Raw genomic sequence first — 17,841 nt, 5'->3', positions numbered from 1 at the left:
TAATCTAAACAAACAGAATTAGCGTTCACGTTAACTTAATAATTTGTTATCTCACCCAAAAAAGTATAAATTGCCATCTGGAGTATTTAAATGATTAAAACAAGGAACATGACTGACAAAAACATGCAAAATGTGTAGAAACAAAATGTGTTAAACATTCAATTGCGAGATTTGATTTAACTTTTAAAAATATCGATAATGTTGTGAATCTTTGAATCAGTTTTGTCATTGACAACAATCGAGGTATTTATGACAATATCTGTTAATTATTTTATCCTGAATGTATAACAGAAAATAAAAAGAAGAAAAGAAAGAAAAGAAGGATATAATATTTTGGAGAAGAACAAACTCAATCTCTTGCTTTTTCTCCTTATGCATTTTGAATTTAATTGAGAATACAATTTTCATCTAAAATTAAGAGTAACCCCCCCCCCCCCAAAAAAAAAAAAAATACTGATTGAAAATAAATTAGCATGAGTGATCACAAATAATTAGTGATCAAAAATATCAAAAGAAGCATGAGAGTTTGTTTGAATCACGCGTAAATATTACAAAGATACAAGTACAAGTCACACATTTTACACTTTAGCTTTTAAAAAGTATTGAGACATTGAAATGAAGCAGGTTACATTTTTATGTGTTAAAGAGTTTATTATGATAACTCAAGACTCCTGAGAAAATGACATTCCACTCGAGTTGATTTAAGAAAATGATAAAGATAAACAATTATAATAAAACATTGCTAAAGTATCATTTTTAAAAATGAAAAAAAAAAAAATGAATTCTCATATTAAGTCCAACTTTGGTCGCCTTAACTTAATTATTAATGAGATATTAAAAATGCGGGTATTGTCTTTCTTTGTTCATCATTTACCTGTATCCTCAAGTTGATAGGTACATTAATATCTCTTCTACATAATACATATATCATTATTTCTCTCCGTTAAAACAAACATGTTTGTCCTGTCTCTCTTGCTCAAATTTCAATGCTTTTGAAATGGGTTCTTTCCACTTATATTTAAGATTTAAGACAACACAATATAAATTTGAAAAGCCTTATTTTGTTCAAATTGCACATGTTATCAGAAAGCTATCATTCTGAAATTGAAATAATATTTTAAAAAAAATAATTCCCAGACGTGGAACCCACACAGTAAAAGCTTTAATTTAACGTGCATCATTGCATAAATATATTTCATATTATCGTTCAAGCCACATGTTGTTGTATGATAAAGTGAAATATATGTATAAAACAGATATCGCTTTCCTGTAACAATAAAAAAATGATTATATTCCTTTCCATCTTACCCACTGTCATATTCTGTGTCTTATATAGATTACAACGAAGCAAAAGCCATTAAAACACGTCCATATATTGAAAAAACAAACAAACAAACAAACCCATTTGATAATAAAGTTGTCAAGCCTTATAACAGCAGTGAAGAAAAAAAGAACTGCATATATACTTTTTCTTACGACTGCAATTCCAGGCAGGCGAGTCACTGCTGGTTTTCTTTTCACTCCTTTGTTAATTCTAGAGACAGTTTTAGATTCTTTCAGCATCAAATCGTTCGAGGGGTTCTTTGTTTTTCCGGTTTCTTTTAAGTGCAAAGGTGGAATTGGAATGGGATTTTCCTTGGTATCGTCTGTAACTGTATACTTGTTCTCAAGTCTTTCACGTAGCAATTTCAACGTCTTGAATCTCTCTACTTCCTCTTTGTGACCTTCCAGTTTTTGTAATCCCCATAGATACAAGCTACTCTGGCTTCTCATGCCGGCACTTCCAATTCCCGATCTGTCTACATTACGACCATGAGAACTTGGGTTTTGAATAAAGATTTCAGGAAGATCGGCATTTTTCTCCCCGCCTTGAGTTACTGATCTATGTGACAACTGAGAAGATCTGTATGAATTTGCTTTTGACGATCCATGTCTCCCTGAATGTGAAGAAGCAGATCCCTGGAAATGTTTTTTATGTATCGAAAGAAGAAAGTATTTGAAAAAAATCATTTTAAAATTGTATTCCCTGATTTAAAAAAACAAACAAACAAAAAAAAACAATAAATAAATAGTGGTAAAATATTCACTTCCTCGTCTTTAGCATTTCAATAGTTTACAGCACCTTTACGTTAGAACTACACAAGTAAACTCCTCGATAAAATGTAAAAGTTATAAATTGGAACCTAATAGTGGCTATAAGAGCCAATCATAATAAAAATAGAGGATGCGTTGAGACTGAAAAAGAAATAGAATCATATCAGAAGGAAAGAAAGTAAGAAAAGAAAATTCTAGTTGTCACATTACAAAAATCCATTAAAAGTGTGTCTATATTATAGTGATGGTGCAAGTGTGTGCTTTCAACTCTTTACAGGCTGGATATAAATTTATCTTAATCTGACAAAATATCTTAGTTTTCACCAAGAGAGCAGTCGCGTGCGATGATGGATTTTGAAGCTCAAGTCGTTGAACTCCGGGTTGCATCACTAACTATTTCTGCTCTCTGTGAAAATATGAAGTGATTATCATATCAATTTGAAATCAAACCTATCCTATCATGGCTTAAATGTCACAGCTGGACAAGTCGGTGGGGGAAAAAAATACAATAGTAGACTTAATCCTAGACCAATGGTGAAAACGCCATTTGATCATAGCCAACTTGATTTTAAAAAAGACAAAAAACAAAAACAAAAAAAATAATCAAACAATTCCCCCCCCCCCCCCATAAAGTCAACAGCAAAAACCAACCCCCCCCCCCCCCCCCCCAAAAAAAAAAAACCCCAAAAAACAACCAAAAACAAACAAAAACAAGCAAATAAACATTGACCCCCCCCCTCCCAAAAGAAAACAACAAAAAACAAAACGAAACAAATATAAATGAAAATATTAACAGAAAATAATATCGCAAAATAAAAATATTGAAGAAAAAAATAGTTAATCAAATCAAACAATCAAACTAAATGATACTAGCGCAATTCTAAAACTAAGGACGGTAAACCGAACAAGAAATTGAAAAAAAAAAGACTAAACCAAAATAAGGAGAGAAACTACATAGGTTGTCTATCTTCTACTATAAGTGGTTATTACGGTCAATACATGCAATTATTTTGACTATGTTGTCCTAAGGCTGTGCTTCAGACAAAGGTGAGACAGTGAGAGCACAAAACAAAAATGGTGGAAGGAGAACCAAACCAAAAATAAATAGAAACCAAACTAAGACAACTCAAAGTTCAAACCTTCGTAAATATCTACATAACGTTTCCAGATTCAAGTTGTTTCATTTGTTGTCCTGCAACAACAAATCATGTTTACAATTACACAAAGTTGTTTCATTTGTTGTCCTGCATCAAATCCTGTTTACAATTACACAAACATCTATCTTTCTCTTTTAAACGTATACAACTGGTAATAACTCACTCATTAGAATCTAGCTGGGGGAAACAATATTTGTTTGCTGACATAATTTTCAAATTTGCTTAAACATACTCTTTGAAAAAGCAAAACAACGGAGGGCTTTGAAAGAAAAGAGCTACTTGAAATGTAATTAAAGAAAATTGTATAAATAAGAAATAATGACATTCCATCATCAACTGACTTCTGCTTATTATGGTTTGAAATGTAAGATTAAGAATTTTTTTTAAAAGTTTTTAATTTTAAAGTAGTATTTAATTAAAAAAGCATGTGAGTAAAGCTCCATTTCGTTTGAATTATTTAGCTCTATTCAAAAAGAATTTCAAATTTATCAAGTTGGAAGTGAGCTGATGATGTAAAGTAAAACGTTTTCAGTGATCTACAAAGAGCTAAAAGATGACAGTTTAATCATCATGGATAGTCATAAATAACGAAAGTAAATAAATATTTTAAGAAAAAAAATGTTTACTGTGTGAAAGGTGAAGACGCATGGGTGTGTGTAGAAGTAAAATACACTCATTGTTTTTATCCTTTTAGACAAAAATTGAGTACAAACATAATTGGTTATCTTTTATAAATTTAACTGTATTTAAAAATAGCTGCTTAAAGCTGTGGGATTTAAAAGTATGGAAAAAAATATAACAGCTTAAAAAAATCAACCACAAGGAACGCTTCAGGCTCAAGCCCTTTTTCAGCCAACAAAATAAAATAAAACAATTTACTGAATGGTAGTGGTGATACAGATATGGGACTCAAACTGCAGGACTGTGAGTCTTCCTCTAGTTAATCTGGAACCGGAAGTCTTCAAACAAGCAGTGGTTTGAGCCCTGAGACCTGATTTTCATTAGTTAATGCAATTAAGAAGTGAGTACCAGTGCAGCACATTGTTGCATTGTACAATTACATTACGAAATCAGCTGATCATTTTTCTTCTTCTCCTATTTGGATGTAGGTCACGCACCATACCAAACCAGCACCGATTAGCACCAACCATTCCTTTCACCCACCGGAATTAATGGATTTGACTATAGTAGATATATAATTATGGGGGTGAAGTCAAATGTTCATTTAGGAGGGGTGAAAGAGATGCAAAACATATTTTTTGCCCTCCCATCAGTCCAAAAATTAGAATAATGCAACAGTAATCATTATTCTGTTATTCTATTATGTTAATATTTATTTATATTGTATTTTTTGTCGGGTTTGAGTCCAAAACTTTCATTTTCCAAAGACGTTATGTTTATTTTCGTTTTTTTTTTGTCATACAGTAAACATTTTAAAGTTTGGTAAAAGATAATTGGTAACCATTACATGCTGTTTGGAACATGAAATTTAAATGTAAATATTACTCAACTATGATTATCATGAGACTGTATGACAGCCGTAACTCATGACTAGACGGCGGTTACATCAATTTGCCCAGCCATTTGATTAAAGGTTATATGGTGTTGTATGTTTTCAATAGTTGAGAATTTGAAGACTAATTGGAAAAAAATAACAGTTTTATATTCGAATATTCTTCTTTTCTGGCTTTCAACTTGCGTTCTGAGTAAGAAGGAACACAAATTCTACTTTCCATTACTACAAAAGAACAGAATGAGTAAGGAGTAAAATCAATCTAAGATGACATGAGTTGAAACACTTACATTGCCCTTTTGTCCACCTTTCTTTCCCTTGTCAGATTGGGCGTTGTGTGGAGGACTCTCTGCCTTTTGACGCGGACTTGGACTTCGAGATCGACCTACAGATTGAATGAAAAATTTGGAATTTATATAAAAGCAAAAATACATGTTGAAGAAATACTACTTGGGCCTGAGCTAACCCCCCCCCCCCCCAAAAAAAAAAAACAACAAAACAACAACAACAAAAAAAAAACAAAAAAAAATAAAAAACAAACAAACTACAAACGAAATTCCATATGAATTCAAACCAAGTCTGTTTGTGTGAATTGTCGCTCCACCAATTGAAATTGAGCTCAGTATTCAGAAAGAAACCAAAAGCAAAACTCTAAACTTGCAGCCAATGATATCTACTGATACAAGCCTTTGAATTGTATTATTTTGCCAAAGAAAGTCTTTCACCTTGCTCAAATTGTGTCCATTAAAAAAGATTGCAACTTTTGTCCCGTCTCGTCTAGAGTCTTGATGGTAAACGTATGTGCCTAGTCCATGTTATTATTTTTTGTCATTGCTCAATTAACATCTACATAACTCCTAAAAGTAAAGCAGTGAATATTTTAGGGGTGAAATATAACTTAAATTTGTACATATGATCCTTTTTATTATAATTAGACTTACCTCCAACCCGAATACACTCTTCCTTGTGTCTAGCATTCCATGCTTTCAACTTGCACGCCTTGCTACAGTAGTAAACCTCTTTACACCTTGTGCAGGCAGCCAGACGCACTCCCACCGAACGTCCACATTCATAGCAGTACTTGAACAAGGGTTTCCTGGCGACGATTTTAGTTTTCTTTTAAATGAGGAAACTTTAAACATTCCACATACTGGATCTTCTTCTCTGGTTCTATTATTAATATTTCTATTACCGCTATAATTCCCTAGTAAATGTAAACACGGGGTGATCCCAATACCTCAGTTGGTAGAGCACTCGCTTCATAAGCGAAAGGACCAAGATGGATCCCGGGTGAAGTCGAGGTTCTTTTCTGATCTCCCTGTGCACCCAGTAGGGATTGGATGTACTTTGCGACATCTGGCGTCTATCCAAAGGATAGCAAAAATTTCCTATTGTTCGTTTCATTCAAGCTATATATACTAGAATAGACTTCTGCACCATTGGCCTAATGGCTCTGAAGGACTATCTACTTCTTACTAACCTCATTCCATATTTAAAAAACAAAAAGAATTTCTATCAACTAGTTTATTCTGACATAATAGCTGTTTGAGATGCTGGATCAGATTTGTGTAAAATAATGGTAATAAAGTGTTCTTGTATAACACATCACCGGAATATCATTCTGATAAATTCATTTTAGGGACCTCCCCCCCCCCCCCCCCCCCCCCCCAAAAAAAAAGAAGAAAAAATAAACATCATTAAATTATAACCTCAGAAAATACAATTCACTTGCATTATATAATAAGAGTTTGCAAACAGTCACTCATAGAATTAACACAACAATTAAAGACTCGTAACGAAAATGAAAAATAAATATGTGGCACACATTAAAAAAAATAATTCGTAAAAATTGTGACACAGCATTACCAATAACTGCTGTTCTTAATAAATTCGAAAGAGATCAAGTGCCTCCAAAACTGCTTTAGGTAATGTCGAAGCCAGCTTTGAAATTTAAAAAACCCCAACAAACTCTAAGCACTGCACAAAACACAAGATCTGAATTATCCTATTCAAAGCAGTAAACACTTTGTAATAAGAAATTGAAATTAAGCAGGTGAATAGAGCACTTAGCAAAATCAACAACGTCTTGCATAACAAGCATAATGATAATGAGCAACAAGTGATACTACATATAAATTTTAGCTTTTGCTTATGAACATCTTTATTGCTCTGACATCCATCAACTCTAATACACCCCCCCCCCCAAAAAAAAAAACAACAAAAAAACAAAACAAAACAAACAAAGATAATAAAAAACAAAACTGGTCGTTCCAGAGTTGGATATTCATTCGACAATTGTAAAAGTCTCGAGAAATACAGTCACATCTTCATAATCCAAACACCTCTTTTCCAAGACATTTGTCCCGATTACATAAATTTCTGGACAATGGAATTGTCAATTAAAGTGAAAAATGGGGAGCAGACACTGGTGTAAAATAAAAATCTGAAAAGGCTTGCTTGAAACAATGCCAGACAAAGCAGAAAGAAAGATACAAAACATCCCCCAAAAAATCAGCCTGTCGGTTGTCAACAGATTCTCTTGCTGTAAACAGTAAAATCTAATGGGCTAGTGTGTCTCATCCTGGTGCTCTTCATATATATATATAATATATATATATATATATATATATATATATATATATATATATATATATATATATATATATATATATAGAGAGAGAGAGAGAGAGAGAGAGAGAGAGAGAGGGGGGGGGTTGACCAAAAAGGTGGTGCTAATCATCTGGGCAGCAGACGCAAAACACAGCCACTGCCACTGGGCAATGAATGAGCGCATTTGTTGACAGGCATTTTGCTAACCTCATCCCATACAATTGAATGGTTTTGATTGGTGGTCAGCTAGCCATTATATTATATTGGTTCACAGCTGAAAAGAGGCTGGTAGATTTGAAACTGAAGATGTGTGCTACGAAAGCAAAAATAAAATCTATATTTAATATCAAATTGATCCCATAACTAATGTCTGAATCTCGAATCACGAATTTCCAGAATATAAAGTATAAATAGATAATAAAAAAACCCATTCCCATCTCACATATCTGGATCACAGAGTCCACTGTATTACAGAGTTCGCATTAAGGAGACGTGACTGTATATAACTTTAATAAGTTGATGAATCATCTTGTTTAAAAAATTCAATGCACTTTCATATTTTGAAGATATGTGACCCTCCGCATGAAACGTATAGGTATTTGTGCTTGATGCCAAAAAAGTGAATTCAAAGTAATAAAAGATAAGAAATGAACTTTTTGGGTCGATGTATTTTATGTAATATATTATTCTAATCAATAAAACATTAAAAATTTACCAAGGTTCATATTTTTTAAATTATAAATTAAACTTTTAGTATCAGTATCACTCCTATATAAAACCGTTTTGGGACGGTGGGTCACATATAGAGAATGCTTTCACTATAAAAGTGAAAGAAAATAATAAGAGTTGAAGCAAGGTAAACTGAGCAACTGTTCTCCCAATTATGATAACAAATATTATTCTAATATAATTGCTAACCTAATGTTTGATAAAATTGTTAGCAGCTGTGCTTTAAGTTTAAGACTAAATTATAATCTATGTAATATCTATAATAATAATAATATCAACGTGAGTGAGTTCCGTGTCTGAACAGACATTGGAGATCGTATTGCTAGTGAAACAGCTGTCCTGTGTTAATAACATAATGTAGAAGGGTGACGAGGTCCTTTCCATGTCTTTTTTACTTGTGCCAGATTGAAGGGAGTCTAGCTCCCGTTTACTACTGGGTGGATAGACAGGAAGGGACTCGGGACTTTGCGTCGTCTTCCAGGTTGTGAAGCAAATGGGCGAACCATTATGCCACATATATCAACTAATTTCAATGAACTAAAAACTATAAGCTGGTCATAAAAATATATAGAAAAAGTCTTCTCTACGTACACAAAGAAAGAAAACAATGATATTTTAAAATAAAAATGCGTAACAGATTAACCTTATCTAAAGGTTTATTAACATTTACGAGTGAGAAAAAAAAATGACAGCAAAAAATGACAAGGGAAGAAAATTATTCAGAAAAGAAAATGTTATGAAAATAAACGCTAGCCTGTAGCTTCACCCGATGTAGTGAGATACAGAATTTGTATTTTATAGGCAACCTAATTTATTTCTTAATTTATTTTTCATGTAATAAAGTAAGTAGATGGAGTAAAAAAAAAAAAAAAGGGGAGGGTGGAGTTACCAATAAAGAACCCAACAATCTAAAGCTTCATTCAACATCAATCCTGAACTTATGAGATTCGGTCATTCTTAACCGTTTATTTTTTTTTCCAAAAATCAGAACAACACATCAAATCGATAATTCATGTTGTCTACATTTTATCTAGTTGCTTGATTTCTGATGATTAAGGTAACATACGTTCTGAATCAAAACCGGATATATTTTTAGAAAGGTTTTTTTTTTTAAAGTTTTTTTTTTTTAGGTCTAAATATGACTGACAAGTTCAAATTTTGAGATACCTACTTTATAACACTTTATAATACATATTATTCCCTTTATCGTTCACCTCTATCAAGCAATAATCGTCGAGTTTGATTCAATGTGAAAAAAGACAACAATTGTTTCTTTCACCTCTCAATGTCAGATTTTGAAAAGTTTTATTCCATAATGACCCAACACATACATTTTGTTTGAGGTGATTGCTAATAAAAAATAAGATCATCGATGTTCAGTACCCAAATATCATAATCTTTAAAAAGGGAAATAATGGATACCATTGTCATGATAATTAGGATCTTTAATAAAATGTCAGAACACTGTTTTAAATAATAAAGAAAATGTGTTCTCATATTTCCATATTATGTTCTTCATCAAGTTATTTACAATTCTGTATGAATTACTCCCTATACTTCATATTGTGAAGATGTTTGGTTTCATCATGTCCCACTTGCTTATGAGATAAAGTTTAAGCACTACACTAGCAATGCTCTTCAAATCATGCAATTCGCTTCTCATTCAACTATTTTTTATCAAAGCAGAATCAAATATATTCATAAAAGAATTAATATCTTATTTAGATAATCGTATAAAATAGTAAAGAATACTAAAAAGGGCGACTTAAAAAAAAAATAAATAAAAAGATTAGAAAAGGATAGCCATGAACCAACGTAAAAAGCCTAATTACAAGTTAATTAAATTGGGAAAATTAATATTTTAAGAAGCCATCCCAGAAGAAGGAGAAAGAATACAATGCAACGTAGTATCTTTTTCTAAATGCAACATCAAACTATCAAATTTTCCAAATACTTAAAATCACAAAGTTGAATGTTTACAACTGAAACAGTTGAAGGATTCCGTAATAAAAAGTTGCATTGCATTTAGCAGCAGTGGTATACTTGGTATACACTACATCAGTGGTAATTTTAGCAATAATTAAAAAAAACCCCAGAAAAACCAAGAAAGAAAACAAAAAGAGAACCACAATGTATTCGTCACTAATGGTATTTAATGATTTAAAAAAAATTTAAAGCAAATGAAAAAACAGTTGTGATGCCGCCTATAAATCATAGTGCCTCTGAAGCAAAAATAATATAATAAAAAACAGAAATTGATCTTGATCTGTGTTTTTATAGACAAAATGAATCTTCATTTCAACACTAATCTTCAGTATCCCAAAAGTTCTGAGCTTTAACCCCATGCCGTCATGTTATGCCTAAGATCTTGCTGAGGCATCTGATGTGGAAAATACCGAAGCATTGGTTGAGTCCTGCCAATTTTCGTTTTGTGAACATCATTTCTTTCCTAAACTTTCCTTGAAGATGATGTTTGTTGTTCTACTTTATGGAAAACCCACCCAATCAGCAATTTCAAAGCAAATTTAACGGTCATTCAAACACTGATCATTTTGTATATAAAAAAAGTCACAGCTGTAAATAAATATAAAAGGTGCATAGAGTAATTGTATGTGATATAGTCATAATTATCAGAAAAAATTAGTTAAATTTCCCAGTACATAAAATACAGAAAATGTCAAGAGATAAAACCTGACCTGACAGGAGTTTTCACGCTGCGAGAGCGTATCATACTTTTAAGTTGAGTTGGGCTTACACCCTCCATTATCATCACAGACGACCTAAATACACAACCAGCCAGTCTTTGGTGATTTTATTCATAAAGCATATACCTGAATACAAGACCAATTACCTTTCCGGATGATGTTATCAAAATATGAATCCTATTTATCTACAGAGCGTGAAGCCTAATGATCGGCTAATCTTTTAATATTGATATAATCTATTCAAAACGTATATCACATGGTAGAACATTTTTTAAAACAAAATAATGCAATAAGTATAATTCTATGCAGACAAATACTGGCATTAAGATGAGTACATACAATTTATTTCACAATTTCGTAAACAGGAAAAATAACAGCATTAGTTACTACATGGCATATTCTAACACTTTATCAACCAAAATAAAGCAGATATCAATAGCACTGACTGGATTAATCTCAAATATCTCGCACGTGTGAAAGAAAGAGAGGAAGAGAGAGAGAGAGAGAGAGAGAGAGAGAGAGAGAGAGAGAGAGAGAGAGAGAGAGAGAGTGAATGAGAGAGAGAGAGAGAAATAAGTAGGAGTGAAATATCTGTTCAATGTTACAGTTATCATTTAACGTTATAACAAGTGTAACATGTGTAATCAATACTGGATGTTTGAAAGCGTTAGTTATGCTTTTGTTTGGGGCACTTTATGGCACCTGTTACACGTTTAGGTCATATCCGAATAGAAAAGAATTAGTGATTAAGATCGCATTTTCAAAATATGATCTAATCATAACATACAATGATGTACTGATTTTATACATTCTAGACATGCTAGGGTTGAGATCACTATTTTGTGTTGTATTTTCTCACATAGATAATTCCTTTCTAATCTGATGCACCTTATGATTCCTGTATAATATATTCACTTTTTAAATACCCAATTTCCGCTTTGCATCAATGCCAAAACTATCAAAAGCACAAGTTGGGTCCGGTAAACTAAAAATACTTGAAATAATGATGAAAAAAAATGTAGACGTGTAAATCAGTAATTGGCATTTTATCTATTGACTTAAGATAAGGACCGATATGTTTTTGTACTAATTTTATGCAATCGTTTCAGTGCACACTGTTATCATGCTTTTCTCTTTAATGTTCACCCGAGCTCTCTCCCGTATAAAAATAAATGAGCCTCAGGTATCATATGGAGAAAGTACAGCATTTCTTGTGAATGACATCCAAAAATCCTCTCTTTATAGCTTTAAGTTATTACAGTCTGAGGTTTATGCTTTGATTTCTCAAGTACACCAATCCCTTACTTTAATGGTAATACAAAAATCATTATATCGTTTTATAAGTGTTATCGTTTTAACATCATCCATTCATGTTAAACCTTGAAATTAATCAAAAACTGACTTCACAGTAATCAGCAACTATTAAGAGACATTTTATTAATGATTCAATCTATTTTATCTTTCTGTACAATACAAAGAAAAACAAAATAAACATTTATAATACTATCTGGTTTTAATTTTTAAAAAAATTATTATCAGAATTTTCTTAGCAATAAAATAAGTCTAAACGTTAAAATTTTAAAAAATGTATCAATTGACCAAAATTGACGTTGTATAAATGCTGTCCCTCCAAAGTCAGTTTTCATTTATCCTGTTATAAAAAAAGTATTCTGTGCTCAGTTCATTGTTTTGTTCAAACAACTGTAAGACCAATATATAAATGGTGAAATGATACAGGATTATAATTGTGTATATTACAACCAGGCACACAAATGAACCCCTCCGTGTATAGACAGAATTTCACACAAAAAATGAAACGAAATTTTAAAAAACCCAATAAAATTCTCACCTTGGAGGTGAAGCTCCACGTTGGGACTCTAGGCCTGCAGCAGCCTTGGCTCCTGTTTTGTCATCTGATGATTCGAATTTGACCTGACCTTGAGCAGCCTTTGCACCCGCTTTTGTCTTCGTACCGGGAGGCAATTTGGCCCCAGCACCAATGTAGACAAAATTAGCACTCGGACTTTGGCCTGTAGAAATAGAATTATTCCACAACTAATCTCAGATAGAAAAAAGACACTGAATGCTTTGTTTGTTTGCCTTATATTGCAAAAATACGTTCTAACTACAGTGTCAACAATTTACGGAGAGCGTTATATCAAAACAGCGTAGATATATCTAAGAGTATTTAAGATTCAAAATCTGAATTTATTTTCCCATGCTTGTATTTCATACATCAATATAGACATACTTTGTCCACCATAATTTTAGGCTGTAGGTTGTCAAGAAAATATTAGGATAGATGAAATAAATGATACAGGCCCATTTTCCTCCTTTGTTTTTCAAGATAGAATTTTATCAGATACAACACAACAATGAAGAATCACAATCTCCTGTATAATTATAATACAACTTAGTTTTATAATACTTTAAAGTAACACAATAGAAACAGCATTAATAAACTGAAACAATATTGCGAGACAATGTTATGTGCCGTGAAAAGGAAAAACATTTTTAAAAAGGAAGGAAATAATTTACATCCAAAATAACAAGAAAAGAGTGAATCGGGGTAAGCAAAGCCATCCTTGGTTTGTAAGGTCAAAGGTTGCAATCTAAGTAGAATCACTGAAATTTTTCTTGCCTTGAGAATAAATTATAGACTTTATACAATTCAGTGTTCTGTCTGTCAGTAAAAATGGAGGAAAAAATGCCCATCTGTTGACCCTTAAATCAAATACAGATCAAAAATAACTTCTAGATATTCAAAAATTTATTGAAAGTCATCAGTTTTTCATGCAAGCATGATTTTTATTTCAACAATACTTAAAGAATCATAACAATTCCAGAACGACTTCTGCCTCTCAATGTACCAGCTTGATAACCTTCTTTGATTTAAAAAATTTAAATTTGTTTGAACATCTGTTATTTCTTAACGAAAAGAGACTGATAGAAAAAGCTCAGAATTTTCCTTTTTTTTTTCAAAATCATAATTTAGAATGAATATATAGAAATGGCAAAACTTTTTTATTTTCATTAAATATATTTTACATTTTAACTGCATTTTAATCAGAAAATGCATTTCAACATAAAAGTTTAAAATGCATTCTCCAACTTGTATGTGTGTGTGTTTGTGTGTGAAAGAGAGACTGTGTGTGTGTATGTGTGTGCGCGTGCGTGTGTGTTTCTTGTGCATGTGAATTGCATGTACACATTTGTTGTTTTAACTCACATGTGTTGTTGCACTCTTCAAAGAAGGCAAGTCAATTCAATGAAGAATAAATCTCTCCCTTATTACAAAAAAATGCATTTGTTACAGAGAAAGACATAATTTGTATGGAATTATTATACTTAATTTGTATAATTTAGATTCAACATAACAATTTAAAAGGTGAACTCACTTCTCATACCAACATTCTCTTCATCAACATTTCTTCTCTTCTCTCTTTCGACTGCTTTCCCTCGTAAGATATCCCCGATATGAGCCAGCAGCTTTCGACGTGCGTTGTACGTCTCCCTTTCGGCGTGAGTGAGGGCATGATAGGGCATATGTGCTATTCTACGGTCCTGATTCAATCAGACAAGGGGTGAGGCCAGGTGAAACATTCATGCATATAGAACATAAACATAAACAAAATACAGTCGAATCTGTCCATAATGGTCACTTTAACTCACAGATTAAAAAAAAAAAATGACAGCTGATTGAAGTTAGCTACTATAAAAATATTTCAAACATAGCTCAAATAACGTAAAGGTGTCACAGTCACAGACAATGGATGCAAGTGTACATGTCTGTTATGTAGAGGTACAACTTAGACAAATTCGACTGTATTCAAACATTGAAAGTGCTGAAGTGTTTTTTTGTGATGTGTGTTGTGCCAAAAATATGATTTGTTCAACTTTCGAAAGGAATATTCAATTTTAAATCCCTCGACTCTTCTTCAGATGCATTCCTCACATTACTTTGTTTAAAACACAAATTCATTCCTTTCTAAGGAATATGAAAATAATTGCACTAATATTTTGGAACATTTTTCTAGAAAAAGTAATAAACAAAATTAATATACTAGCTTCAAAAATAACAAAATACCAAACACGGAAAATTTCGGGATCAAAACCCTTCTTCATCTAGCAGCAATATATAATAAAATCATAAAAACATCACTTAAAAACCAGATAGATTTTAAGTAATGTTTTTATGTTTTTATTGGTTTGTTTTGTTGCTGGCCGAAGGGTTTTGACCCCAAAACATTCCATGTTTACCAATTCGTTATTTTTAGAAGCTGTCATATTCATTTTTTGTTTATTACTTTTTACAATCCGCATCTTCTGGCAGCTTAGTACGTTTTAAACATTTTTCTATATTTACCAAGCACTTCAGATTAGAAATTGATTAAAATAATGTTTGGTTTGCATTTTGAAAAAAAATTGAGAGGTGTGTTGTGCCCAAAAATATGATTTGTTCAAAATGAAAGAAATAAAGACTCCACTTGGAATACATAATTAAATTAAAAGATGTCACAACCTGAGGGAATAACAAAAATGTAAAGCAGTGATTGGTGATAACATGATATCAATGTGTGATACGAACAAATGGGAACGTTTTCAAACATAAAGGACAGAATACAGTGGCAACACTCGGACCAAAAGATGTAAGTACATAATTTGTGTCTTAAAGTTTTGAGTGATACCTAAACAGAAGCAAATAAGACAGAGACAGAGACAAAATTGTTTTCGAGATCCTGCAGATGGAACGAATGTTGGCAAGCACTTTATAAGATAAAGCTTAAAATGAAAGAAAAAGATTAATATCGAATATTCAACAAAATCAAAACGCCTTCAAATTCAGCTTTTGAATATTCATTGGCAATTACAATTAAACCCCTTTTCATTCCCTTCCCTCAACATTCGGTCTAGTCTGCTTTTCTGGGCTTACATAAATACATACAGTGATGGTAGTTGAACATTTCAACGGCGTGAGTAATGTTGAATAACAAAATAGCATATCTCATTAGATAGCATCAACACTTGTAGTAAATATTTTAATTGCCAATCAAGGTGAAACGTTCATCTTTGTCAACCAAATATTTTAAGTAAATGATCATTGGTGACAACACAGAAGCACATAAATATAATATATATAAAGCAGTGTGAAGTGAATTGAGCTCAGTGAATTTGTGAAACGTTCTATGTAAATGTTCACATTCAATTTTATTTGTTTTACACATCAGCGGATCATAGGGCATGGATGACTGAAAATTGCAATACATTAAAAAACGATCTTATTGCTACCTTTCGTAAGTGTTAAAAGAGTGAGAGAGAAAAAGGACATTGGTATTGGTATTAAAAGTGACCTTAGTATGATAATGTAAAAAAAAAAAAAAGATGCACTTACTTGATTGAACATGTAATATGCATAGTCAACTGCAGTCCCTGTAACTCTCTTCAGTCCAATGGGAATTGGGGACAGAATGTTGGCTCCTGCCTTTATCAGCTTATCCACCTATATGATAAATGAAAAGTATAGACAAGTAACCAATTTTTTCAAAATGGTACTATACCAGGTAGTACCGGATCCAAAAAGTGATTTTAAAGCAATCCTGAGCACAAATGTTAGATTCTAATTTTTGTAACTCAGAGAAAATAGGCTATATCTTTATTCTTCAAACAAACATGCAAACGATTATGGTGTATCACTATTGAGTTATTGTCCTTGGTGATTTCAGAACCATTTTTTTTGAGTCTGCACGTGTAATACACTGAATAATATGCATATGCACCTTTAAATAATGTCACAATATATTATACTTTATACATATATTTCTAGCAATTAGTTACGTAACATTATAGAACGTATCGTCTTTGGATATGTATAATTCTACATTGCCATGTTAACTGATACTATATCTGTGATATATAAATTGTAGAGTTTGCATTAATCTTATTGCCTAGTCACCACCAATAAGTGTCTTCCTTGTCATTCGTGATATGCACTGCCTTTGGACTATAACACAAACTATATCAAATTTCATATTTTTTAAACTATAAATTCATTTTTTAGCATCTAAAACAATCTGACATAATACTGCATTGAGGCGATGGGTCACATATAATAAAAAGTAAGTAGAGGCCATCACAGATAAGAAAATAAAATATCATTCTAGCTTTTGAGTCTCGTGACAGAGGATTGTGAGGGGACCTACGATGTGTTTGGTGATATTGAAGGTCAATTCTTGCTCTATGAAGTCTTGTTCAATGCAATATTCAAGCAAGCCTATCCACAACACCTATACATGCATACATAAAAACGTACTCTCTCTCTCTCTCTCTCTCTCTCTCTCTCTCTCTCTCTCTCTCTCTCTCTCTCTGTTTCTTTCTCTCTCAGACACTCACATACAACACACACATGCAATCAGAGTGTGACACAGATGTGATTATCTAAAAAGAAAAGCAGCAGAATACTCACCAATTGAGTTCTTCCCTGAATTGTCCTCCTGTGTTCGTATTCCGTCGATGTGGCGGCACACAAAGCACTACCCACTCCATGGGTCAAGGGCAGGCTTGGGTCAGCTCCAAATAGAAGTAGTTCATCAATGGCCTGAATTATCAATGAAGTACAATGAATTGTCTTATTACATCCTTTCACATCAACATTTTTACAGAGTTTTATAGACATAATATACAATATTCAACTCCCGAAAGTTTATCATTAAACAAAATCATGGACCGAATTATCCATGCACCTAATGAATTATCTTACTCCATCTTTTCACATCAATATTCAACCAATGTTTTATGAACATAATATACACGATTCAACCCCCAAAAGGTTATCATTTAAATCATGGCCTGAAAAATCAATGAATCCAAATAATTGTATTCCTACATCTTTTCACATCAACATTCTTACATTTTATGATCATAACATTCAATAATCAACTCCTGAAAGGTTATTGTAAGTTTATTTCTTCTTATCAAGACTTCTCTTTTTCTAAACACCACTTTTGAAATGTACTTTCTGGTACTTAACTAACTA

General features: G+C 32.3%; 1 protein-coding gene across 12 annotated transcripts in view; it reads right to left on the bottom strand.

The window, feature by feature from the left end:
* LOC144980516 (ankyrin repeat and MYND domain-containing protein 1-like) overlaps positions 1 to 17,841 on the bottom strand; it is a 31,630-nt gene that overhangs the window by 4,146 nt on the left and 9,643 nt on the right. For 2 of the 12 annotated variants that reach the window (XM_078928164.1, XM_078928165.1), the window contains 8 exons: positions 17,272 to 17,403; positions 16,201 to 16,308; positions 14,207 to 14,372; positions 12,658 to 12,838; positions 10,800 to 10,883; positions 5,706 to 5,860; positions 5,055 to 5,149; positions 3,234 to 3,286 (listed from right to left, as the gene is read on the bottom strand). In XM_078928164.1, the coding sequence (XP_078784290.1) occupies positions 3,275 to 3,286; positions 5,055 to 5,149; positions 5,706 to 5,860; positions 10,800 to 10,883; positions 12,658 to 12,838; positions 14,207 to 14,372; positions 16,201 to 16,308; positions 17,272 to 17,403 (933 nt within the window). In that variant the 3' untranslated portion in view covers positions 3,234 to 3,274. Of the gene's footprint in view, positions 1 to 1,466; positions 1,960 to 3,233; positions 3,287 to 5,054; positions 5,150 to 5,705; positions 5,861 to 10,799; positions 10,884 to 12,657; positions 12,839 to 14,206; positions 14,373 to 16,200; positions 16,309 to 17,271; positions 17,404 to 17,841 lie in introns of all 12 variants that reach the window. The other 10 variants (XM_078928166.1, XM_078928167.1, XM_078928161.1 and 7 more) reach the window with 7 other exon arrangements.

The sequence above is a fragment of the Berghia stephanieae genome, chromosome 10, assembly GCF_034508935.2.
Source record: "Berghia stephanieae isolate SIO BIC M18660-M18661 chromosome 10, UCSD_Bste_1.3, whole genome shotgun sequence".
NCBI classification, from domain to species: Eukaryota; Metazoa; Mollusca; class Gastropoda; order Nudibranchia; family Aeolidiidae; genus Berghia; species Berghia stephanieae.
The sequence above is the reverse complement of the archived record's forward strand: the minus strand, read 5'-3'. Positions and strand labels throughout refer to the sequence as shown.